At 38.3% G+C, this 27,258-nt stretch overlaps 1 protein-coding gene across 2 annotated transcripts; it reads right to left on the bottom strand.

Annotated features, from left to right (window-relative positions):
- LOC121874931 (uncharacterized protein alr4393-like) lies at nucleotides 1-27,216 on the bottom strand. 2 transcript variants are annotated; one of them, XM_042379288.1, is made up of 10 exons: nucleotides 27,161-27,216; nucleotides 24,211-24,405; nucleotides 23,806-23,956; nucleotides 22,160-22,254; nucleotides 12,443-12,556; nucleotides 6,379-6,525; nucleotides 4,835-5,067; nucleotides 4,030-4,221; nucleotides 779-941; nucleotides 1-467 (listed from the first exon to the last, which is right to left on the bottom strand). In XM_042379288.1, the coding sequence occupies exons 2-10, from the start codon at nucleotides 24,376-24,378 to the stop codon at nucleotides 369-371; spliced, it is 1,362 nt and encodes a 453-aa protein (XP_042235222.1). In that variant the 5' UTR covers nucleotides 24,379-24,405; nucleotides 27,161-27,216; the 3' UTR covers nucleotides 1-368. The 2 variants fall into 2 exon arrangements, with proteins under 2 accessions (XP_042235222.1, XP_042235223.1); XM_042379289.1 differs by lacking the exon at nucleotides 24,211-24,405 and having other exon boundaries at nucleotides 27,161-27,196.
- Nucleotides 27,217-27,258: the final 42 nt, after the last annotated feature.

Raw genomic sequence — 27,258 nt, 5'->3', positions numbered from 1 at the left:
AACACGCGTTATAGCAGAACTCGCTGTAGTATATAAACATAAAATAAATGTATTTTTATAAAGCTTTTTCAATTTGTATTATTTTTTATGAGGGCTTATTTACAAATGTGACATAGCAAATATAGTAGCCAAAATAAACACTGCCCATGAAATACTGTTCCAATGACAACATGTACAACTACATACTCTCCAAGGTACCATGCTATACTATACTTGTGTTACACAGTATTTGGATTGACATAGTATCAAAAGAACAAACTCACAGTTATAGTATATGTAGCTTACAAATGTGGATACAGTTTTCAATGGTTAAAATATACAGATTCCTAATAACCAAAATATTTTGTGAATTCCACAAAAGAGATAATCTAAGGGAGCAGCTTCTCTGGGTTCTTGACACGACTCTGCTCCATACACTGTGCCAGGTCAGCCAGTGACACTTGCAGGTCGTTGTTGTGTTTTTCAATCTAAGGAAATAATTGCAATTTCAGTCCTCCTACTCAGAATTTTTTAATTTGAGCTTATGATGCAAATACAAATGACAATAATGGCACATGAAAAGAACAAATACGAGATATTCAAGCACGGGATAAAACTTAAAATCTGATGAGTAATATTTCCTCTGCAAAGAGGAATAAACTGCAAATGCAAGTACAGCTGTAATTTTGCATTTGTTTCACACGAGTCTTCATCGCCAAATAAAATATAAAGACTAATTACTCTGCCCTTATAAAAATGCATCTAGTATAAGTACCATAGCACTTCATTCGTAACTTACCGTATCAATAATCTTTTTATAGTTGGCTGCAATAATGCGACCAATGTTGGCAGTCTGCCCATTCAACTGTTGTATATCCTGCATTATCCTCATACGCTCAGTCTCCATCTCCTGAGACACAATCTCCTCTTCTGTACGGCTCTGACGTACTTGTTCTAGCACTCTAAGAGATGCAACAATTCATAAAAAAAAAATTAGTAGTGGGTTAAATATGAACAAATAAATGGTAACATTAATGCTTGGTTAGAATTACGTCAAACAACTGAAAATTTTGCACAGAACTGCTATTTTTTGTCATTGTTACCTCAAAATGTTTTGGTAACCAAGAAAATGATGGTACAGTGTAGTCTGGGTTTACGCGGATATTTTATACGCATTTGGCCATTTACGCGGCACCTGTCGAGACGCGCCAATTATTAGTTACGCGGTACATTCCTTAATTTATGCGGCAAGTGGTGGGCAAGCGGCTGGTCGCTGACGTCACCGCTGATGTCTGACTCGTGCCGATGACGTCGTGAACTGTGATTGGGCCACGTATCCTTACCACTCACGCACCCCCTCCGCCGAGCGCTGTGATTGATCTATTTAACCTTGCTTGCCCAGTCAACAAAACATTCCCGAGTTCTTCACCCACCACCCACCCACAGCCAGCCCAAGTCAGTGATAGTGAGGATATGGACATTGAGGGGTTTGACAAGGAGGCCCTGCTAGCCTCTGTGGTGGATAGTGGTACAGGTGATATAAGTGATACAGGTGAGGGCAAATAATCTGCCCTCTGCCTCGGAACCAACCCCCCATCCCCGTTTGCCCAGCCATCTCTTCTACTAACGTAAGTGTTAAAAAACCTAATATTAATGATATTTCTCTTAAATATTAATTGTGTGTGCATACCATCATAAAATTAAGATGTTATTTTTACTACAACGTACGTATTGTGTCGGAAAAAGGGTAGTCTGGCAGTTGGCCCAGTCTCTATTTCAATTAATCTCATATGTTCTGTTATTTTATTTACGCGTTTCACGTTATACGCAGACCTCCACGGGTTTAATTGACCGCGTAAACCCAGACTATACTGTACAGTGAAACATTGAAGATCAGGACTAAAATGGGAGACCACCTGTCCGAAAAAGCCGATTGTTCGAATCTTCCGGCAAATGTACTAAATGTATAAAAACGAAAAATAACAATAAAAAAATAAATAAATAAAATAAAATACAGTACATATTATCTTGACCACTGGGATTAGTTATACAGCCTTTTTCATGTGAAAAAGCCATAATTTTGAGAAACATATTATTGTACTCAAATGTACAGTTAAACATCGATAAATCGGACTTCAATATGTTGGAATTCGCTTTTTTTGGACTCTGAGATGCTCTGGTCACCAGAAATACTAATAAAAAATAAATAAATAAATAATTAAATTAAAAATAAGAAACAAGGAAGATTAACAAAGAAAAAAAAATCTTATGAAATGAACAGCACTTACTGAATGCTGTACAATGGTCTAATTAGATTTGCTATAGGCCTACTGAGAACCAAGACACTTGAGCATGTGTTGCCACATTTGTCAGGTTTATTTATTTATTGATTCAGCATTATATTCTCATGATTGGCCTCTTATGGTTTAAGGTTCACCATGATTAATATAACATCTGCAATAATAGATAAAATATACAATACTGTATGTAATTTGTAATATGACTTGAAAATAAACATCATCACTGAGGGGGGGTTACCTGTCAGAACAGGTGTTTCATGTGGACGAGACTGGATTATTTGAAGAAAATTCCAGATAGAACAAACATTACCTAAGAGGAAAAGAGCGAGCCAGGTTTTAAGGCTGTATTAAAGGGTATAGCTGTACCAAATATCCACAATCTTTTCATTTTTTACAATATGTTTGGTATCTACAAGAGTAAAGTTGGACTTACAAACAAGCCTCAGGAATGTAACTCGTTCGTAAGTAGAGGAGCACCTGTATGTGTTCTGTCTACACACACATACACACATACCGTATACAATACAATGCTGTACATACTGTATATACAATCAAAAAGAAATGTATTAAAAATACAGAGTCTACCCTCAAGTCTATTCCGTGCTTTGTTATTAACAAAGCATGGAGTAGACTTGAGGGTAGACTCAACATTTTTAATATACATTTGTTTCTGATTATTTGTGAGAGGATTTTGCCATTACAGTCAGTTCTGCTATAACGTGTGTTTTGTAAACGCGAATTGGCTATAACAAGATTGATGAATAGAAGAACGATATTTGTATAACGCAAACGCTTGTTGGCTGTAACGCGATTCCACTCGAACGTTTTAAGTGTACATGTACAGGTACAGTACTGTCGTTTGGCGCGGGGTTATGCAGTGTTTACATTTCACGTTCGACATCACATGTTTAATTGATTCACGTGTTTTGTTTGTGAAGTGTTATTTGATAGGGACTCTATAAATTTCATCCTTTTTTTTTGCAAATTTAGCTATCATTTGCATTCTAATGGTCCAGTTATTTAACATTATTTTAGAGAATAACAGGTCTGCTTACCATTTGTGAACACATTTATTATGAATAAACGGATAACGACACGAACATTTTCTATGAACCAATCAGCTATTTGTAGCTATAGTGAGGGGTGTGGCTTACGGGCCAGGTTAGTGTGGAAATACTATAGAATTCTATCGTATCAGTAAATTATTGAATGTTTTATTACTACTTTCAAGATTTTGGACACAGTAGGTATGATTCACTGAGCTTCATTCTTGTAAACAAACTCACTGGTAGATGACTGAGTTCTCCTAAAACCTCCCTTACTCTTGCATATTTTACCTCTTTCCTAATCTACTTACAGCTGTCCTTGAAATCTTACTTATTCTTCCTGCCAAAAATTTATTTACACTTCAGTTAAGCTACTTTATTTTCAAAACAAACACTTTATGTTGTTTTCCATTTGTAGCAAAATTTACATCTGTCCAAATTTTCAATTTTTATTTCTGATTCAGGCATTATTTATAAATGTTCTGTCCATCTCACTGTTCTTCTCTTTCCCTGTTCCATCTTTACACTTATCAACTTCTCTGAAGGAAACCAAAAATAAAATGCAAGAAAAACTGTGGCAATGGCACAAAATTATCCGAGCTTATGGAAGGCTTGGGATACTTGTCATATAGTCCACCCTCTTACTGAAAAAAATTGAGAGGGATTATACTGTACATTGAAATATAGATGTCCAAAGTACTCACAACTTGAGTTGGTTGAGATCTTCAATGATACTCTCCTGCTTTAAGTTCCACGATTGCCGCATCTGGGAGACCTTCCCCTGTCTAGATGCAAGCTGCTCAGTTAAATGCTGAATCTGCATAGTATTGTCTTCAGTCCCCTCCAGTAGTGCTGCTTTATCTTGATCTAGTTGTGACAAGCTTGTCTGGATTTCTCTGCAAATAACCAGATTGTAAAATCTGTTGAGCAGGTTCAGAAGGTGTAGTAATAGCACTGAAAACTGACACACCACTAACTCTTGAACCAGAATGGAAAGAAGTGGAAGGGCCAGGAATCAACACTGCCCACCACATGATCTGGATTAAGGAGGGTTCACTCTATTTAAAAATGTAGTCTGGGGGTGCAAGAGCTAATAAAGGATAGACAACCCTGCTGCATGCAATACAAGGTCCCAAATCCATAAGCCCACAAATTGCCAAAAAAATTTAAATTTTTGTGAAGAGAAAATTCTAAACCTGTGCTAAAACAAAAAGACATTAATCACCACTTTGTTCATGTGTCATGCTCCTGGGGTCTGGGTTAAGTTTATCCCACAAATGTTGTGAATATATCTAACTCAATGTAATTCTAAAAGCATTTCAACATTATTTTTATACCTTATCCCTCATCAGCCAGTTAGATGTAGTTTCACATCTCCATCATCACAGGAGAGACACAGTTGAACAAAATACTCTTTTTATCAAAGGGTTACAGTACATTAGCAATATAAGTAAGTTCATGAGTTACCCAACTCTCAGTGCCTCAAACAAATAACTTCTGTCAACTTACTTGTTCTTTGTAACTTCTTGTTGAATATCTTGTAACATTACTAAGAGCTGATTATTTAGGACTTCTACAGTAGCATTACTCGTTTGTACCAAATGTTTGAGTTCTGTCAGGCGTTCACGCTTTTCCTGATTCACACTTTGATGAGATGCCACTTTGCTATCTCGTTCCTGAATTTCTTGATGCTCAGTGACTTGCACCACCTGGCTTGAAAGCACCTTTGTCCTCTCCTTACCCTGATGTAAAACAGGTTAGCAAAATTTTTAAATGAAAGTTTAAGAGGATTGCATTAGACTTTAAACACAGGAATTATTCCCTTAATCATTTTTGACAAGGATATTGCCTCTGGTCAATTCTCAATAAGTCAGTAAAAAAAAAGAGAGAAAGAGAGAGAGAATGACCTAAACCATAACTGCAAAACAGGAGATACAGTACGTTGCATAATGATTTGACTGACTAGATAAAACTTACATATTTTGGTATGTTTTTACTTTAGTACATGAGTCCCTAGGGTTGACCAATATGTATTTCCAGTGTATTTTGGCATGTTTTAAACAAATCTCGCCTTCATTTTTGTCGGAAATTCATATTTATTTTATATTTTTCCTAGGATTTTGTGTTAAGAATTCACATGACTAAATCATGCTCAGAATGCATTACTTTAGCCCCATTTCTCAAAACAATTTCCTCACTGTTAAAGAAAATACCCCTGCTTCTCCCTTTGTCATCTGCAGAAAAGAATTCATGAATTCATTTAGTTAGGATATTTTTTTCAATAAACTAATTTAATGTACTCAGATGGTTGTCATTACATTCATGCAGGTCAAGTAGCTGAAGATCATTAACCATTAATAAGTCACAGTGTATAGTATCTTCGATTACCTTCAAACTTTTATCTGTGAAGGGTTAAAATATGCACTCCTGAATAAACTAATGCAGCATTAATATTCCAGTTATTTCATCGGTGTAAATTAGTAAAAAGGCACAGAATTAAGAAAACTACAAAATATACAAGAATTTGCATATGCAGAAATCTAAATACAAGTCATTTTATTGACACCATTAATATTTTACGGCCATTCTCCACACTTGTCGGGGCTTACCGGTAGCTGTGATTTCACCCCCCCCCCCCCATTACTGCAAACCCAGGGCTTCAGCCCAGAAAATGCAGCAGAGACCAGAGGAAGGGCACAGTTATGGTAGCCCAGTTGCCATCAGTTATGTTGAAATAAAGTGAATGACTGGATGCCCTTCCTAATGCCAACACACTGGGTGGGAACAGCTGGCAAAGCAGGGTCGCAACTCGCTGAGGTAATCAACTACAGTACCCACCCAACCTATTAGGAAGACAACTAGTTTGAGTGGAACTGTACACACACTACACATAAAGGTGGCAGTGATCCTCTCATACTAAGAAGTAAGAGGTCTATTTTCTTATCTACTAAAGACAATGAAACAACAGAGAGAGAAACTGACATGCCATCCAAATGCCCTGGTTTAAACTTTACCCTTCTAATGCAGGGAGTTGCCAACACCTTCATTCTCACCTCAATAACCTCCAACTCAGCATCCTTCTTGGCTGTTATTAGAGTGGATATATCCATCTTGAGGGCTTCCATTTGAGACTTAAGGGTAAGCCTTATGTCTTGACATTTTTGCAATTTATTCTTCTCTTCTTCTATCCGTTCTAATTCCTGAAGTAAATAAATAAATAAGGTCCAGTAATTATCATATAAATTTTGTACAATGACACCCTTGCCATTTTTTCACTTTAATATAAATATATACTGTACTGTTTTTAATTTCACAAGTACAGTAGACAAAGAAAGTTCTTCTGAGTTCTATACACTACCCCAAATAAGAAACCTTTACACAAGTTAATAGATTTCCAGTTTTTTATACCTGATAAACTCATAAAAGTGTGTCCTAAATTATTCAAACTGTTGATTAGTCAAATGATTTTGAGACCATTAAAAAGAAATGTTAAATGCTATCATACTTTTCTGAGAACTCCTTCATTAGAAAATTAATGTTACCCAAGATTTCTGTAAAGTAGCAGAAATCATCAGAAGCATTATACATTACGTACTAAATATCAGGCACAGAGGTCATCCCATACAATACTCATATAAATTTCTCAGGGAAAAATTTATTCCCAAACAAAAAACCAGTGAATTATGACGAGCTCTCCAGTTCTATCAGTATCAGTAATATCTCCGTTAGCCGGAATCCTTCAAACCCAGAACTCTTTGATAGCCGGAACTGAAATTTTCTCGGAAAATCGTTCCCAAAGCCGTAATTTTCCGGAAAATTCCAGCTTTGGGAACGATTTTCCAAGGGGCACATTGTCCGGAAATTTGTGGGAAAATTTTCCAGACACCCGGGGATGGAGTTTTTTCCGGGTTTGAGAGATGAAAATCAGGCGAATTTTCTGGAAATTCAGAGAAAATTTTTGTTCCCTGAAAAATTCCGAGGATGAGGGATATTTTTCCTGGTTCGAGAGATGATGTAATGGGCAATTTCTGGAACCTAAAAAAAAAAAAAAAAAAAAAAAAAAATCCTGTTACCCAGGAAATTCCTGGGATGAGGGATTTCTTTCCGGCTTTGAGAGTCGTCTCGTTACCTGGAAATCTCTCATTCCCAGAAGTGCTCAGCACCAATTGTTTCGGCTAATGGGGAATATCACTGTGCAGTATTCATGACAGTAGTGCCAGAGAAAGTGAACCTGTGTGCAGGAGGAGCTCATGGTCTCGCCTGCTAATTTCAATTTTGCGGTATAAGCTGGCAAATGCAGAAAATGCCATTAATATATATATATATATATATATATATATATATATATATATATATATATATATATATATATATATATATATATATATATATATATATATATATATATATATATATATATATATATATATATATATATATATATATATATACAATAGTTGTATTCCGCGGTCAATTGAACCCACAGGGTACCGCGTTAAGTGAACAACAGAACATATGGGATTAATTCCAATAGAGACTGGCCCGACCCCCAAACTCCACTTTTTGACAACACACAACTATGTTCTAGTAAAAATAACATCTTAATTTTATGATGGTACATGCACACAATTAATACTTAAGAGAAATAGAGAAATACAGTCGCCAAGTTAATGTCCATTCAAATAATGGACTTGACTCCCTCCCCCTCTTCTCACACTACACTGCTGGCTCTTCCCTCTCTGAGAAATTTTGGGGGGAAAACCACTAGATTTTAATAAATAATACCTCAAACTAAAGTTAGGATAATATAATTGACATTGCTGGTTTCCTTGTAAGACCAGGAATATTTTGAATATAAATGTCATATATTTTGCACAAAAGATAACATACAGTCAGCCCTTAACATTCGCGGGGGTTAGGTAACAGAGATACCCGTGAATGTTAAAAATCCGTGTACTATTGCTGCCCCCCCTCCTAAAAAATCCCTGGCCCCCCATGTCCTTATTTACCGTATATACCTGTGTGTAGTTAGAGTTTTTAAGACCAAATTATTTGGCAAAAATTGGGGGTCGACCTCTAAACGGGTAATAGTTTCGTTAGGTTGAAAAATATTTACCAGTAACTACAAGTAAACAATGGAAACGATGCACCAACACACCACCAGCTGTGAGTGTCGGTACAGTTGCCAGGGCAGATCTCTTGCAAGCCCAAAGTAGCCAAATCCATGGTATGGTAGCACAGGACGATGTAAAACAAAGTATTCATTTATTAAAGTTAATTTATAGATACTGGACATAAATTTTTGTTCATTTCATTTGAAACATCAATCTTTGTTAATTAAATTTGAAACAAGAGAAAACTACGATACTGGATTTTCATTAAAATATTACATCACAAGTATATTTTACCTTAACTGTGACTGAATGAATATATTCTCGGAAATAAATATGGAAATGTAATATTTTTACTGGAATGACGTACATATTATAGTGGGAAGTGGGATAAAATCATGAGGAAAGACTTTCGCTTTCTTTCGTTGTTCAAAATATTTTACCGTAATCGCTTTTCGAATGGTTTTCAGTTAAAAAACTGTTGTACTCGTACTGTATTGCAATAATATTCTATCCTATCATTAGCCTTATAATCCCACAACTGAAAACCATTCGAAAAGCGATTACGGTAACATCTTTTGAACGAAAGAAAGCGAAAGTCATTGCTTTCGTCACTTTCCACTGTAATACGTACATCATTTCAGCAAAAATATTACATTTCCATGTTCTCAGAAATAAATGGTAGTTTTGTTGAAACGTAATGTACAGTATTTAACATTAAAATGCAAAAATAGCTATAAAAACAATTAATACACCCGTAATGTACTGGCTGGCATCTCCACTCGTCCCTGCCAGTCACCTCCTCCCCGCTCTATCCCTCCGCCTCCTCCCCGCTCTATCCCTCCGCCTCCTCCCCGCTCTATCCCTCCGCCTCCTCCACATCGTCACTACTGTTGTATTACAATAATATTCTATCCTAATTGACTTGAATAAATACTACGATACCATATTTCTGAATATTTTCATTAAAATCCATCCAAATCATTTTCCTTGCCATCGTCTGCAGCACCAAACAGCTTCTCCCAGTCCTCTCCTTGAACAGGGCTAGAGGGTACGTGTTTTTCGAATCGTTTTCAATTTAAAAAATGTTACATCACACGTATGTTTTACCTAAACTGCGCCTGAATGAATATATTCTTGGAAATAAATAGTAATTTTGCTGAAACGTGATGTATTTCAATGTAAAATAGGATAAAATATATGACGAAAACAAAAGACTTCACCTAACCTTCCAATGTTCAAGAGATGTTACTCGTTTTTTAAATAGTTTTCGGTTAAAATACTGTTATATTACAATGATATTATATTCATACTGTGTTTGATATACTACATTCGCAGAAATGAAATATTTTTGCTGAAATGATGTAAGTATTACAGTGGAATGTGGGACAAAATCGTGACGAAAACAATGACTTTCGCTTTCTTTCGTTCAAAAGATGTTACCGTAATCGCTTTTCGAATGGTTTTCAGTTAAAAAACTGTTGCATCACAAGTGAATTAGGATAGAATATTATTGTAATACAACAGTTTTTTAACTGAAAACCATTCGAAAAGCGATTACGGTAACATCTTTTGAGCGAAAGAAAGCGAGTCATTGCTTTCGTCACTTTCCACTGTAATACGTACGTCATTTCAGCAAAATATTACATTTCCATATTCTCAGAAATAAATAGTACTTTTGCTGAAACGTGATGTATTTCAATGTAAATTAGGATAAAATACATGACGAAAACAAGAGACTTTACCTAACCTTCCGATGTTCAAGAGATGTTACTCGTTTTTTTAGTAGTTTTCGGTTAAAATACTCTTATATTAGTGATATTCTATTCATACTGTGCTTGATATAATACATTCACGGAAATGTAATATTTTTGCAACTACAATGCTGATGTCAACACAAGTGTGGTTACAGCGAGACTGACTGAGTGAGGGAGAGCTATGCGTGTGTGTGTGAGGTTGCGGGAGCGGGCGGTGTCCCGTGTTCGGTGCCGCGCGCGAGTTGAATGGCGCGCGATTTGAATGTACTTCAATTACTTCAATGTACAGAATATTCCTCTGGCGGGGCAATCCGCGTATTTGCGAATCCGTGAATGCTAAACCCGCGTATGTGAAGGGCCGACTGTATTTGTCTAAACCCGCGTATATGAATGGGTATGACTATATATATATATATATATATATATATATATATATATATATATATATATATATATATATATATATATATATATATATATATATATATATATATATATACACCTAGACCCCGACTTACGACCGTCGGGACTTACGACCGCCTCAGATATAGATAAAAAAAAAAAAAAAATTTTTAAATGACACACGCATTTTCTATACCGAAACGTTTCCAGTTAATGTAGTCTCCATGTATAATTAGAAAATTATGGGGGCCCCATGTGCATTCAGCTGACTACATTAAAGGTTAAGTGCTCAGTCACACTGTATCCATTCCTTATTATTTATTACTTTCACTGTACTGTATCCATTCATCATTATTCATTACTTTTACTGTACTGTATTTCATTGTAGATTTTTTATTAAAAAAAAAAAAAAAAAAAAAAAAATTTATCTATATCGGACTTACGACCTGGATTTGGGTCCCTAACCCCGTCGTAAGTCGGGGTTTAGGTGTATTCTTCACACGTGCCAGATGGTCGGTCGGTCCCTTCCTCCCCCCACTAACCCTCCCTACCAGATGTGTGGGAAAACCAGAATATTTACCTTTTTAGTAATAAATAATACCTCAAACTAAAGTTAGGATAATATAATTGACATTTCTGGATTGCTTGTAAGACCAGGAATATTTTGAGTATAAATGTCATATATTTTGCACAAAAGATAACATATTTACTCAGAGTAAACATTATATCTAAAATTTGTATGTCTAATGCAAAATCTATGATGTTTATATTCAAAATGATCATCATATTGTAAGAATTCCAGCAATGTAAATTATATTCTGGCCGGGTAATTTGTATGAATTTTATGAGCTAAATAAAAAAAAAATTATATATATACTTCACCGCGTATATGAGTAGATGAACCGCGTTAAGTGAAAGTTCGGTTCTGGCGGCGAGGCACCGCGTATATGAGAAATCGCGTTAAGTGAAACCGCGTTAAGCGGGGTACAACTGTATATATATACTGTATTTACAAATTTTGAAATTAAATATGAGTTGCCGTTAAATCAAAGCAAAACCTGTACTGTATTGGGAATGGTATTTCTATAGTTTTTCTTTTTCCTTTTTAATAGCTTAAACCAGATTTTTAGCTCTTAACGATAACTTATGCACTACATCTCCCTCATTTGAACTCAACAATAAAGGAAGGAAAAAGTAATAGGTGTATTATTAGAATTCACAGATTACCAACACAACTGACACTAGGGTGTAAAAGGATTCAAAGACCCTCTCGTATAGGGGCCTGTGGACCAAATGTGACCCACCTGACCCCGGGGTGCAGTCAGCTGAGATTTATTGAAAAATATTTTCAAGTTATTAGCAAACATCAACAAGTGGCTAAGCATAACGCCATCAGTAATATAAACCTGAAGTCAGAATTGAGATGTGCCATGAATGAATAAACCCCACAGTTCTCTAGACTAGTTAAGTCTGGTAAATACCAGCATTTTCATTGACTTCATTGATTAGCACTAGGCCTGTAATTTGCACCTTTTATATAAATGTCTGTTAAAGCAGCATTCTTTATGACTTGATAAAAATTGGTCAGTACAGTATTAGAAATCAGCCTATGACTGTGTACTAAGTACTTAAATACAATTAAACCTGATTACCTGGTATGACTGCTTATTTATTACTGCTAAAAATACACATTTTTGAATGGTCATAGGCTATACTTCATCAATGTTGCCACTAAAAATTCAAGCAGTCCACACCAATTTAGATTTCTGATCTTTTGGCCCACTACAAGTGTTAAGAAAGCTAGAAAATTAATAAATTAATAAAACAGCACTAACTCAAACACTTACCTGCTCTACTCGAATCTGATTTTCAGCATTCTCCAGCTTGACATTTCCAATCTTCACCTGTAACTGCTTGCAGTTTTCAAGCATCTTCTCCTTTGCCTCACGTTTTATGCGGGTCTGTAATAAAGAAGTTTTAAAGTCTCCTCACTTAAGAGTGTATTACCTGAAGTTAGTAACATCCAGGACTTGTTACTCAAGTTTTTCTCTAAAGTGAACACATGAAACAAGAAAATAAGCACAAACAACTTAATTACAGCCTCACTGGTATAAACTGTGAATACAGAACACATTCTTCAACCGTTTTTAAGTTGAAATGTTCGGAACTCAGAATTTTGTTTTTTACTTTACATACAGTTAGTGCTACAAAGAAATACTGTACGTATATATTCATCATCCCGCCAACTAATCATATGGAATGCATCACTTAATTCGTTGTCAGCCGAGGCATCATCTACATGAATATCACCAAACAGCCATATGGTAAACTATAGTCCAGGCATTGTTTTTTCTTGGTTACATGTCTATCATTCATTATAATTTTTTTTTAACCTCACAGTGAGAGGACATCACTAAAATTCACATTGTACTGTATAGGTAGTAGGTAATATGCAGCTACAAAACAGGGAGGTACTACTGCCTGGGAAGATATTGGAAGCATAATGTATTGTCTAATGGTAGAACCTGCTGCCATACGGCATCACAAAAATTGTGACCAAGTCCCAGGTTGTTGATCTGATTTTCTGCCTCATTTACACAATTGCAGGTTCTCAATTGTTTCTCTTACTATTGACAACACAATATACATACAGTATATTGTTTCTCACTTGATCTTTTTTTTCATTTTTGTATTTATTATTACAGGTATTATTAGTGTTATTATTATTCTATTTTAATTTTTTTATTTTTTATTATAAATCTTATTTACAATGAATTATTATTATTACATTTTTGCTCCCCAGGCCCCGATGTGGGTCAGTGACCTGTGCCCGGGTGGGCTAATCCCGGAAAAAAAAATTGAACAAGTGGACCTGACATTGTATCAGGTCAGGTCAGTAACATGAAAATCTTTAATTCCCCACCACACCTCCATCACAAGTGTTAAGACGTAAAAAGTAATTGGATACATATTACATTCACCAGATTGGACTGTATATTCCTACTGTAAGCTCAAGACGACAGTAACTTGTTGTAATAGACATTATTTTGTTTATTTATAACATATTGTACATGTACAGTGATGTTTGCATAAATACAGCTCTTTTGTGCGTGAGATGCGTCGCTTACTCTCGGGAAAACTCCCCAGTACAGGGTGGAGAATTCCACTGTGACACACAACTCCTTTCATGAGGTGCCTCACACGCCCATATCATATACAGTGGTCCCTCGGTTAACGAACGCCTCGGTTCACGAACTGCCTCCCATAAGATTCTTAAATTCGGTTAACGAACAAAAATTCGGTTAACGAATTTCTTACGAACCGACCTCAACATGTTTTCGCTTGCACTGGCCGGTCAACCAGCTTTAGTATTAGTCCGCCAATATATTAATCGGTTCTAGGGCTTAAATTCCTTACTATTTTAGTAAATATCAATTAGTAAAAATTAAATTTTTTAGTAATTTTAACAATTATTGAACATAATTGAAGGTAAAGTGACTAGTTTAATGCGCGGCATCCAGCCTCTTAACACAGCAAACAGGCGTTAGTCTCTCTCTGTTTTCACTGGAGGTAACATCTTGCTTGAGACTCTCTTCAACTAAATGCTTTTTTTCTGTGTTTCCAAGCAAATTATTGGTCATTTTGAAATTTATTTTACATATTGACAATATATAGCACAGTGCAGTGTTATTTTAAAGAAAATATTCTTTATTTACAACAAGTTTAACTTTGAAAAACACGTGTTGACATTGTTTGAATCCAGCATGGGGCCTAAGAGATCAAGAAAAGCTATTTCAATCCAAACCAAGCAGGAAATCATAAAAAAGCATGAACAAGGCATTAAATCAAATGTGCTTAGCAAAGAATATGGCATGTCGGCATCAACTGTGTCGACAATTCTTGCACAGAAAGACAAATTTAAAGAAGTGAAAGTGAGAGACAAATCTACAAGAGTGTTTAAAAGTAGATCCCGAATCGCAGAAACTGAGAGGTTACTTATCATCTGGATTAGGGAAAAACAGATGAAAGGTGATTCAGTTTCTACTGAATTCATTTGTGAAAGAGCCAGGGAGATTTACGAACATTTAAAGGCAGATCAACCTGGTTCTTCAGGCACAGAATTTGAAGATTTTCGGGCCAGCAAAGGCTGGTTCGAAAAATTTAAGAAAAGAAGTGACATTTTCAGTGTTGTTAGGCATGGTGAAGCTGCTAGTGCTGATAAAGAAGGGGCAGCAAAGTTTTTAGTTGCATTTAAAAAACTGATGGAAGAAGAAACTTATCTTCCACAGCAAGTGTTCAATGTGGACAAAACTGGGCTGTTCTGGAAAAAGATGCCCAAAAGAACATTCATCACCAAAGATGAAGCCTATTTACCTGGGCATAAACCCATGAAAGACCGTCTCACTCTATTGCTTGGTGCCAATGCTTCAGGGGATTTCCGACTGAAGCCTATGCTTGTCTACCACTCTGAAAACCCCAGGGTGTTCAAGCAACAGAAAGTGGTAAGAACAAAGCTTGGAGTTTATTGGAAGTCCAACCGTAAGGCATGGGTGACAAGACAGCTCTTTAATGAATGGGCTGTTGATGTGTTTTGCCCTTCTGTCAAGAGCTACCTAACCACCAATAAACTTCCTTTAAAGGTTCTTCTCCTCATGGATAATGCTCCTGGTCATGACCCTGACCTTGCCAGCAATTTGGAGTATCAATTTGACTTTGTGAAAGTGTTGTTTTTGCCTCCAAACACTACATCAATCATACAGCCAATGGACCAGAATGTGATCAGCAACTTCAAGAAGTTGTACATGAAGAAAATGTTTAGGAGGTGTCATCAGGCAACTTCCAATGATCCTGAACTAACACTGAAACAGTTCTGGAAGACACAATTCAACGTCATCATGGCAAGAAGTCTCCACTAGATCCCTCAATTCTTCATGGAAAGCACTGTGGCCATCAGTAGTCCATGATTTTGAGGGATTTGAGGAAGAAACAGAGTTGGACAAGGAGATTGTGTCCATTGGTCAGTCATTGGGCCTTGAAGTGGAGGAGGAGGATGTGGATGAGCTTGTGATGTCTCATGAGGAGGAACTTACTCCTGATGACTTGAAGCAACTGGATGAGATGTTACAGGTAGAGGCTGACAGTGGTGAGGAGGAAATTGAAAGTGATGACCATATGTCAGCTAAACAGTTGAAAGATGTGATTTACTACTGGGAGAAGTTCAGGGAACTGGCTTCAAAGCACCCAGAAGTGGAAAAAACTGAACTAACTTTGTGTCATGTTGAGGACTCAGTGGTCTCCTTCTTTAAACATAAGTTAATGGTGAGGAGGACAGATGCCCCACAGACCACAATTGACACTTTCTTCAGTAAAAGGCAGAGGGAACAAGATGCTATCCCTCAGCCTTCCACTTCAAGGAGAGAGGATGTTCATGGTGGAGAATCTGTCAGTCCAGAGGTTCCAGACATTTTCATGGAAGGTGACTCACCTTCCAAGAAGCAGTAAAATGCTTCTCCTCCACTTCCTTTCCTTCTCTTCTCCCTTCTCCTCCTCCACCTCCACTTCCTTCTCTTCTCCCTTCTCCTCCTCCACCTCCCACTTCAAATGCACATCATCATCCAGGAGCCTTCTACATACACACCTCAAAGTAAGTGAACTTTTCTACCATTTTTGTTGAATTACGGAAATTTTCGGTGAGCTGGAACCAATTACCCAAAAACCCATTGAAACAATGGTTTCGATTAACGAACAACCTGCTGGAACGGATTGTGTTCGTTAACCGAGGGACCACTGTATATTTTTAGTTTCTAAAACATATTTATTTAACCCAACTTTTAGATAAACTATTCAGGATAATTATTTTTTTTACCTTAATTAGAACTGATTTTATATACCCCTGTATCCTTTTTTTTTTTACATCTTTCATAAAATAATTGAGTCCCCAGCTATATATCATGTCAAAATATTTTGTTTCAGTATCTTTTATTGAAACAGTCTTGTAGAGAATTTATTCAGGTTCATTATGGTATCAAATTCATCTCTCTAAACACAATTGGAGCGGATAAAACGTAATCAAGTATTAAAGAGAGACAGAGTATAGGATACTAGCTTACGGTTTTAAAATTATGCCAATTTCTTCCTAAACCAGTGATGTAATTGAGATTGAAGCCAAAGCAATTTTTCCGTTTTTTGGATAACCTAAAGATTCCCCCCCTCCCAAAGCATCAGAGTGGTTAAACTTCAGCTTGAAAATGCTGGGGGGGTCAATATTCTGGTGACTATTGAAGTTCACCAGCACCTGAAAAACTGTGGGCAACACTTCCAGGGAGTTACTGTACCGGTATAAAAAGACACCTGCATTCTTCTCATTCAAATCAGGCTGCAGTAAATCATGGCACAACACCTTCCAGACTGTTGTGTGAGGATTCCTTACCAGTAATTAATTGGTTTATGCGACATAGATGTGAAATGAACACTTCAAAGGTAAGGACAGCTCTAAATGGAAATACACTATATCTAAATTCATAGCTTCTATATTTCATTTATTTACTTTTTTCCCCTCAAGTACCATGTATTACTTCAGTTACGGGTCCATGCAATGTACAGTATCTGTGAAGCAAAAGCATCAGTGAAACAACTATACATGTTAACATTTCCGAGAAAAAGACGTTTTTTCTAAAAAAAAAAAAAAAATTGTGATATAGTCCAGAATGTGACGTCTAGCTTTATACAAAGGTATGTAAATGCCTAGTATTAACTCGCCAGGCCAACATACAGGCAATTAAAACATTAATTATTACTTAAATACGTAATATTAGAAGGACACATCGCTACCTGGCATTTAACATTTTCAAGCAAATCCAATTAAACTCAGCATGTCCTGGGATAAATGGCGAAATACACACACTCCAGTATGGGTCTTTGGTAGTATCAATACAAGCACCAAACTTACATCCAGGCAGACATTGCCATACTTCAGCCAAAATCCATTACTCAGTGAAGATGCACTCTTTTGGAACTATTCTTGCCTAAAGAGTTATCAGGCTGTTACAATGGTTGTGGGAATCATCCTGGCAGGCATAACATATCAGCTGTGGTAATCGCCCTTAAAGGGTTAAGTCTGTGTAAAGACTTTTAGCCTTTTCCTGAGTCAGACTAAGTGGCACGTGATGCTAAATGTGGACTTCAACCCACGTAATGAAGTTATTCTGTCACCCTTCACACCCCTTCCTTTCTTAATAATTATGTAGATTTCATCAGCACAGATCCCTTCACGTAATCGAGAATTCTTATCTTGTTCTAAACCCCTACATGGTTTCTATATAATAAACCTAAACACCTCTCTCTGGTTACCAAAAAGTTAATTTCTGGTTTTTTGCTGTTAAAGCTAGATAATTACCGGGTATGTCTAAAATCATGTGAAATGGTTAGAAAGTGGCAACTCAAGACTCATTTTGGCAATCGTGGTAATTGTTGTGTAGCGTCTCCGTTTTTATGGGAACCAGCCCCACCGTTTTAAATCCAATGCTGCCACGATCTCTGCCCGACCTAGGATACATATCAATCTGAATTTATTTAACTTTATTTTGTTATTTCCACCTCTTTTTTTATACTAGACTTGTGATTATATAATACTGGATAGGTAGGTGATTAGAAAAATTGATTTTTTTTTCATTTACTTTCAGGTGACAATTCTAAATGGAATGTGACAGAGAGAGAGAGGCCTCTGCTGCACAGCAAACATGCTACGGTGAGTTTCAGACAGCAATTACATAAAACAACTTACATTTACATAATTCTACACTAATTTTACTATTTATTGTACTCAATTATGTAGATATTATTCACTGAGGCAGTTTTTAAGAGTCGATACATGACATATGCTTTTGGATAAGGCACAAATTTATAAGGTACAGTTTTACCACCAATATGCTGTCACAAAGCCACCACCACATCATGTTGTGTTGGTACCCTAAAATGAGAAATTATATAGATTTACACTGTGCTTTAGTACTTCTGAAGGATGTAGTATTGTTAGAAGCATGGAATCAGGCACAGAGCAACATCACACTGAGTACACAGATAGCAAGTGTCTTTGCGTACATTGGCGCAGATTTCACTCATATAGTACACATGAAATTTTTTCTGGGAATACTGCTTTGCCCTAGTGGAAGAAATCACTGAAGGGAAGTATCAAGTAGTCAGTCGCAAAGGGAGTTCACTACCACCTCCAGGTCTCTGACGAGGTACTGCATTGGTCTCCAAAAGCTGCCATACCACATTTAATGAAAACTTGTGGAGTGTAGGTTTTTTATCCGTCTTCACTAGATAAAGAATGTGCATGTTCAGAAGGGACATGGAAGAATAGAGACTAGCGGGAATTTAAAAGTTTTCAAGGACGTTAATATATGCCCTATTCCTGGGTGTCTCTTACCTTAGCAGACGTTAATATATGCCCCAAACCACGTAGGGGTTAAGCAGACCTGTTAAGGTCAGGTGAATGCCCAATATGCAAATGAATTTTGTCTCATTCAGACAGCTTTATCATGTCTAATATACAGTCAACCCTCACTTTACGCGGTTAATACAACCCACAGGGTACCGCGTAAAGTGAACAACATAACATATGGGATTAATTGAAATAGAGACCGGGCCAACCCCCAAACACCACTTTTTGACGACACACAAATATGTTGTAGTAAAAATTTTATCTTAACTTTATGATGGTATGCACACACAATTAATATAGAAGTGGTTAGGTTAGGAAAAATAAAGGTTAAGTTAGGAAAAATAAAGGTTAGGTTAGGAAAACTAAAAGTTAGGTTTAACACTTACGTTAGTAGAAGAGATGGGTCGGCAGAGGGCAGGCTACTGGCCCTCAGGTGAGTCACCATCACTGTCATCCACACTTGTCAGGGCCTCCCTGACAAATCCCTCAAAGTCATCTTCACTGTCTCTACCTCTGTCACTATCATTGGCTTGGGCTGGCTGTGGTGGGTTGCGGGCGAAGAACTCTGTTATGCTTTGCTGACGGCTGGTGTTTATGTTGGCGTGATAAACCTTGAAGTAGGGCTCCATAGTCTGCAACAGCTGGGTAGTGAAGATTTCATACCTGTTTGCATCAGGGTCGTCGGAAAGGAGGAGCTTGACTTTCTCGATACACTCGATGGCACCCCTAACATTACTATGGGATAAGCGGTGTTCTTCTTGGGATGACGCACCACCTGCCTCTTCACTGACGTCATCATCATCTACCATCTCGTCGGTAGTCACATCAGGATCCCTTATCACCTCCAGGATGTCGTCGTTGGTGGTCTCGGAGAAGCCTGCAGCTGTAACACTCTGCGCAGCTTCTCTGGCAAGGTCCACTGCTACTGCAACAGTCTGAACCTCACCAGTCACAGATTGACTCTGCCTAACGGCCGGAATGCCTTGCAACACGTCTCCATGCGTGACGAACAGTTGCTACAGACAGCTGATCCCATGCCTCCACCAAGAAGTCCACAGCTTTCTTGATGTTGAATATTCTCCAGAATTGTTTGAAAAGTATTTTTTGCTCTGCCAACTGTTGATCCTCGTCTTCTTCGCTCTTGCTATCGGTGGTGGTGTCACTCAGGTTACGCAACTCTTCCCTGGTGTTGGTGTAGTCGTTCAGGAGCTTGAATTTTTTAGTTGAGAATGCAGCTTTTACATTACAGATTAACTCTTGGTCCATGGGCTGTAATATAGACGTAGTGTTGGGAGGAAGGAAGACCACTTTTACGTTGGGGTGACGATCTAACAGTAGGGGCGAGTGTCCTGGTGCGTTGTCCAGCAGCAACAAAATCTTGAATGGCACATTCTGTTGCTCACAGAATTTCTTTACATCGGGAACGAGACAGTCATCAAACCAGGAGAGGGACAGTGTAGAGAACATCCACGCCTTACGTGCGGTCAGCCAGTGGACATTTAGCTTGGTCATGTCCATGCTCTTGTAGGTGTGCGGCTTGCGGGCTGTGTGGATCACCGATAACCTGAGCTTACAGGTACCGGAGGCATTGGTGGTAAACAGGACGGTGATGCGCTCCTTCTGCAACTTCCGGCCCCGAATCTTGCTGGCATTCTTCACAACGAAGGTCTTGGAAGGTAGCTTTTTCCAAAAAAGACCAGATTCGTCCATGTTAAACACCTGGTCGTCGGTGTACTGTCCTTCCTCCATAATCTCACGTAAAAACGGAGGAAATTCCCTAGCTGCAACACGGTCAGCACTAGCTTCTTCACCACCAATGTTGATATCGGTGATCTTGTTCCTCATCTTAAACCTCTGTAACCACCCAGAGGAAGCATTAAAGGGTTTGGGCTCTGTAATTCCCATCTTTCGTGACACTGCAGCATACAGTTCACGTGCGTACTCCTTAACAGAGCGCGTGTCCACCGCTATGTTCCGTCGCGCCTGACGCACCAAGTAGCTCACAAGTAATTTTTCCATCTTGAGAAGCACCTGGTTGTGGAAATACTTGATCATAGAAGCACCTGTAGACTTTGTGATCTTCATGTGCTCCTTTATCTTGGCTGCATCCTTCTTTATCGTCCGGATCGTAGATTCGTTCACACCATGCTGGCGCGCCAAATCAACCTGTCTTGTTCCTTTCTCTAACTCTTGGATGATCTTGTACTTCACCTCGTAGCTTAAGGAATGTCGTGTCTTCTTGGGCTTAGGGCGGCTGGGTCCAGGCAAGGAAAGGTTTCTCTCTGGGGGCGGTGGTCCGGCGGAAGCCATTTTACAGAACAATGGATGCACGATTACACGGTGTGGCCTGGAGGGATGAAACTGCCGCGGCTAGGTCAAGCGTCATCTTTCCTCCCTCACTCCCCCGGGTGGACACGTCATATTACTTTAAACCAATAACAGCTAGCAGCGGAGGGAGGTAGGGATGCATGGCCAATCACAGTCCGATACGTCATATGACATCACTGATAACGCAACAGAGACATGCACTGCGCAACCTTACCGCGCGGCTTGCCCAGGCGGAGGCGGGAGCAGGCAGGAGGGGCGAATCTAAAAATAGCGTCGAGCCGGACACACTCCGCGTAAAGGGGTACACGCACCGCGGAATGTGAGCATCCCGGGTTCCGGCAGGGTACCGCATAAACGTGGAATGTGGGACCGCGTAAAGTGAGGGTTGACTGTAATTTCCAAAATAAGAATGCTACATTTCTCTGATGCATGAGCATAACATGTACAGTATCACCCTTTCACTTCTCTTACATTCCTTTACTCACTAAAAAAAGTCAAAATAAGAAAGTGAAGCTCACACTGCAATAGAGGCAAATGGTTCACTGCTGTTCACAAGTGGCATGGACTCAGAACTTGCCCCGGAGGCATTCTGTTGAACTACATAGTTTATGGTTAATAACTACGACTGAATGTTTGCATGTCAGGTGAGAAAACTAATGTAGAGAAAACTAATGTCATCTTATGTTAGTTAATTTGTTAATGTGGATGTCTTTAAATCAGAAGTCTGTAACTGGAACTCCCTGTAGAGGTTAATCAAAATCAATAGAAATTATAAAGAAAATTAACTTACAGTATTCTCAATTTCAATGATGCGTTCCGCGTGTTCATTTGAAGCATAATAAAACTCTATTAGCAAGAAATAAAATCTTCTTGTCCTATTTGGTTCTGAAAAAACAAAACAAAAAACAATCAGAATGCAGTACAGTTTAGCAAGGAAAGTAAAGCCCCGTCTACACTATGAGTTCCCACCTGTGGTATTCAAGCATGGTAACGGTGAGTACCAGGAAAATGAACGTGTAGACGCGAGCAACCGAAGGGCCATCCCTGAACGAGGTAGTTCATAAGCGAACGATATATTCATGCATGGGCACCTAACACCTACAACTGTGTTGCCAGACGGCCAGAAAAGTCTGGGTTTCACCAGACATTTTAGCTCTATGCTAGATGTTTCAAGTTATGGGTAATATAGTGGGATACCACCAGAATGTCCAAACTTATCGAGAAAATGGCATGAAAATCTCCCGAATTTACCCCGTTATACCTATATTACCAAGTCGTCTGTCATGTCACAAGATTCATATAGTCTATATTTTCCAGCAACACTGCGTGCCAGTACGTTACCATTCAGAGCAAAGAATGGATGTTGTCGCCGACCCTCCTACCCATACTCTTGCGCCACAGGAATCAGTTAATGAGGTTCCATTTGAATGAACAAAAAACCTCACATTACATTTAATCGAAAAGTATAGGGATCATCCCTGTTTGTGGCAGGTAAAATGCGAATCCAAAAAGAAGAGAAATAAGAAAACCTTAGCATGTAATGACCTATACTCATCTGTTAAAGCACTGAATCCTAAATGCACGCTTGACATGGTTAATAAAAAATAAACACCCTACGTAGCCAGTACAGTTCAATGAATATTTTATTATAGCTTCCTCTATCTTTGTCAAAGAGCCACTGTTTCACTCATGTTTTGTGTTGTCTACACTTCTTGCAATTTATCACAAGGGAAGCGGTCAGAACACACAACAGCGCTACTTTGTGGCAGAGATTGGATCTAGGAGCCATTGCCCTACCTACACGGGTAGCAGCCACCCACACACTGGATAGGGGTCACTATACGTGTGAATGGCCAAATTGCTGGTCAGCGGTCTATACTGTGCTTTGTCACCATGCTTCGAAATGTATGAGAAGTGTGCTAGGACACCACAGGTGGAAACTGATAGTGTAGACGGAGCTTAAGGGTGCATCAAGATTGGAAGAACTCATAGACACAATCTAGGGATATATCTTCAGCCATGCACATACACAACATTTAAAGTCAGCAACATCCTGCAGTCTGCCATTTACACCACTACATCTATTTTGTACTCGCTTTCCATACTCACTGCACACAATTGAATTACTGCCAAGACCCTTTTTACAAACAACACATGGCAATTTTCCCCTTCAGGTCCTTCATCCATGCCACTCACCAATACTTTTGATTTTTGCCACATTCACTCTAATACCCTTTGACTCCATTCCATCTTTCCCTATCTTAAAATTCTCCATTATCTTTTCAATGCTATCTGTTATTATCACTACATTAATAGCATAAATCAACTCCCAGGGCAGGTTAATCCTATCAGTTTGTGATAGTTCCTCTAGCACCATCCTACACAGAAAGGGGATCAAGACAGACCCTTGATGAAACAGTTTTGCTCAACACTTACTGGGGTCAAAAAGGTCAGAAGGTAAGAAGGTGTCGTCATTATAAATGATCTCAAAGAACAATTTGATGACCTTGGCCAGGACCATTGTTCTCACTGCATTGTGGTACATCTCCTGGTGCTGATGCACAGACTCACACAAATCAAACGGAAGCTGTAGGTAAGACAGTTAGATTATCGAGTTTTGTGTTAAACAATTTACCATAAACCACCATTGATCTTATAAACTATATAAATATTTTTTAATATATTTTAGATTACCTCAAACCTTACAATGCAATTTGTCTAACCAAATCTTCATATCAAAAGTTCTTAATATTTTCAAAGAGCTTCACTTGCCTATATGTACCAGCTATTTCGTTATCTTAATTAAAATAGTACCTGTATAAAATACTTCAGATGACTAACCTGGTGAATCTGTTCCAGACATGCTCCAAAGTCTCGGATGAAGCAAGTGTATATCTTCTGCACAAAGTCAGGTTTGAACTGTCTGATATCATTGATAGTTACATGAAAGTCAAACATGGAACTAAATGCTTTGACACACATTTCATCATTTACACACTGGTCACCCATCTTGTAGTAATGGCTTTATGAATTGTTCTGAAAATATTCGGACAATAATCATCAATGGCAGCTAAGAAGGTCCTTGAAAGTCTTACTTATAATACCCATTTCCTACTCTGTAAAAGTGGTTCATGATAGGAAGGTCATTCAGCCATAAAATTTGCTTCAAATGTTCCTCTTGGTAACCAGATCACTATACTACTGGACTGTATTAGGTAATCACAGGGAAAATCACTTCAATCACAAAAAATATACCTATAAAAAATAATGGTTGATGCAGCCAAAAGTTCAGAAAAATTTCAAGGCAAACTTTTTTGGAGTGAGGGTTGTGAACTGTTGGAACAATGTGCCAGGGAGAGTTGTAACATCCCGTCACAATACACACTGGTATCAACACTGGTACAGGTACAGATACATTCCGGAGCCAGTAAATGCCCAATACTTGCCAACAGTGACAGTGTGTAATAGGGCCACTACTTGCCAACAATGTGTAACAGAGAGCCAGTAGTAATACCTACGTTAGCCGGAATCCTTCAAACCCGAACTCTCCAATAGCTGGAATTGAAATTTTCTTGGAAAATCGTTCCCGAAGCTGGAATTTTTTCCCCGCTTTGCGAACGATTTTCCAAGGGGCACATTTTCCGGAAAATTCTGAGAAAATTTTCCCAACACCCAGAAAATTCTGGGGATGGAGTTTTTTTTCCAGGTTTGAGAGATGAAAATCAGCACATTTTCTTGAAATTCCGAGAAAAAATTTCCGTTACCCGGAAAATTCTGGGGATGAGGGACATTTTTCCGGGTTCAAGAGATGATGTAATGGCAATTTCTGGAACTTCCGAGAACATTTTTCCATTACCCGTAAAATTCCGGGGATGAGGGATATTTTTCCAGGTTCGAGAGAGATGATGTAATGGCAATTTCTGGAACTTCCGAGAACATTATTCCGTTACCTGGAAAATTCCAGGATGAGGGATTTTTTCCGGCTTTGAGTCGTCTCGTTATCAAGAAAACTCTCATCCCCAGAAGTGCTCTGCACCAATTGTTCCGAATAACGGGGATATCAGTGTACTTGCCAACAATGTGTAACAGAGAGTCAGTATTTGTCAACAATGTGTACCAGAGCCAGTACTTGTCAATGTTATCCGGTGATTTCGTCCCTCGGTGAGTTCGGCCCACGATAGTCTGGGCAGAATTAACTAATTACTGTTTTAAAGGGTTACAGTCCAATTCAGCCCATCAAATACTAAAACGTATGAGTTTACCCATTTTTTTTGCATGAATGATTAAATCACAAAATATAACGGTTGAGGATAACCTGATCACGAGAACTGAGGTTGACGAGTTCCACAACAATTTAAATACAGTAATGAGTTTCTTGATGTACATAGGCAGAACATACCATACAGAGGGTTAGGGTCATCTTGTACTCAACTCACGAGATAAGTCGTACCCTAGATTACTTGCACCCAATTCAAGAGATAATCCATGCCTAGTATATTAAAAGTACCATGCATTTTAGCTTTATCTATGATTACAAAAAAAGATTATGTAAATCTTGTACTGTAGGAAAGTGCAGTGAAATAGTGAAATGTAATGCAGCGCTTTAAAATGGTTGCATCTCATTACATAAGTATGATATTCAGTCACACAAACATTGCACTACAAGTACTGAACGAAGTCCGAGCTTATATTCAAAACTGAACTCACTACCATAGGATTAGTGGACCTCCAAAAACGAGAGATTAGCTCGGTCAGTGACCCCGGCGGCATCCATTTGATCATCCGACGTAACGTCCTTTGATGGTCATGTATCACAAAATCGCCGAATAACCTGACTGTGATACATGACTATCGAAAGATGTGACGTTGGATGATCAAAGGGATGCTGCTTTGTAGCTTGGAAGAGCTGCAGTCGACTTATAGGCCAAGATTAGGCCTAATTCAAACTTTTAACCTGAAAATAATAGGATCGACTTATACGCTGCAATATATATATGGGTACGAACTGCCTCGTAAATTGGGTACGAGTTATCTTGTAATGGGGTACTTAAACTAACCTAAACTAAATGTTTCAGTAGTTTAAAACTTTGGTGAGCGCCATGTCCGAAAGTACAATACCTTAGTTAAAAGTAGACAGAATGATCATCTTTCTCTTAAAACCCATGACCATTGTCAGACTGGTCAATGAAATTCAAATCCGTACCCAGGCTGCTTCCTTTGAAAAAATTAAAATGTGATTGGTCGAAAAAAAATTCACGTGATATCGATACATCATTGGTCACGACTGGATGACGTCAGTCAACATTGTCGCTCTCCGCCTGGTATACAGTATATGGGACACAAGATGCTAAGAATAGGGCGGTCTAAATGATTCAGTGGTTTATAATTTTCGGGCGCTCTTGTCCGAAAGTAAAATAATACCCAGCCAGTACTTACCAACCATGTGTAACAGAGTCAGTACTTGCCAACAGTGTATAGGAGTCAGTACTTGCCAACAGTGTATAGGAGTCAGTACTTGCCAACAGAGCCAGTACTTGCCAACAGTGTATAGGAGTCAGTACTTGCCAACAGAGCCAGTACTTGTTAACAGAGCGTAAGAGACGTGACTGATCGCCCAAATGGCTAACAAGCCGATCAGTGATGAGGATAAAAGTAAAAGTATAATGAACTGTTATCACAAAAAAATAAGTCTGCTCGCTGGCTGGAAGTAAAGGCGTTTCCCTACAAACCAGACATAATTACTCCTCACTAATTAACATACAATCACCCATAATAACAGATAATGCCTTACAGTCAGTGGAGACAGGGATCACTCCTCTGTTGTTTGAACACCGAGGGCTGCTACTGGTTAGAGGTACGATAACTATCACATACGTTTGGTGGGTAATT

The sequence above is a fragment of the Homarus americanus genome, unplaced genomic scaffold, assembly GCF_018991925.1.
Source record: "Homarus americanus isolate GMGI-L3 unplaced genomic scaffold, GMGI_Hamer_2.0 scaffold56009, whole genome shotgun sequence".
Classification (NCBI taxonomy): Eukaryota; Metazoa; Arthropoda; class Malacostraca; order Decapoda; family Nephropidae; genus Homarus; species Homarus americanus.
The sequence above is the reverse complement of the archived record's forward strand: the minus strand, read 5'-3'. Positions and strand labels throughout refer to the sequence as shown.

Bases quoted from the DNA above. Each gene is read 5' to 3' on its own strand.
- LOC121874931 (XM_042379288.1), bottom strand. From the start codon at position 24,378: ATGGGTGACCAGTGTGTAAATGATGAAATGTGTGTCAAAGCATTTAGT. The intron at 22,255-23,805 runs GTAAGTGTTGAG...TTGTTTTTTCAG, and splicing joins TTCTGACCTTTTTGACCCCA to AACCAAATAGGACAAGAAGA. The intron at 6,526-12,442 runs GTAAGTGTTTGA...TATTTACTTCAG, and splicing joins ATCAGATTCGAGTAGAGCAG to GAATTAGAACGGATAGAAGA.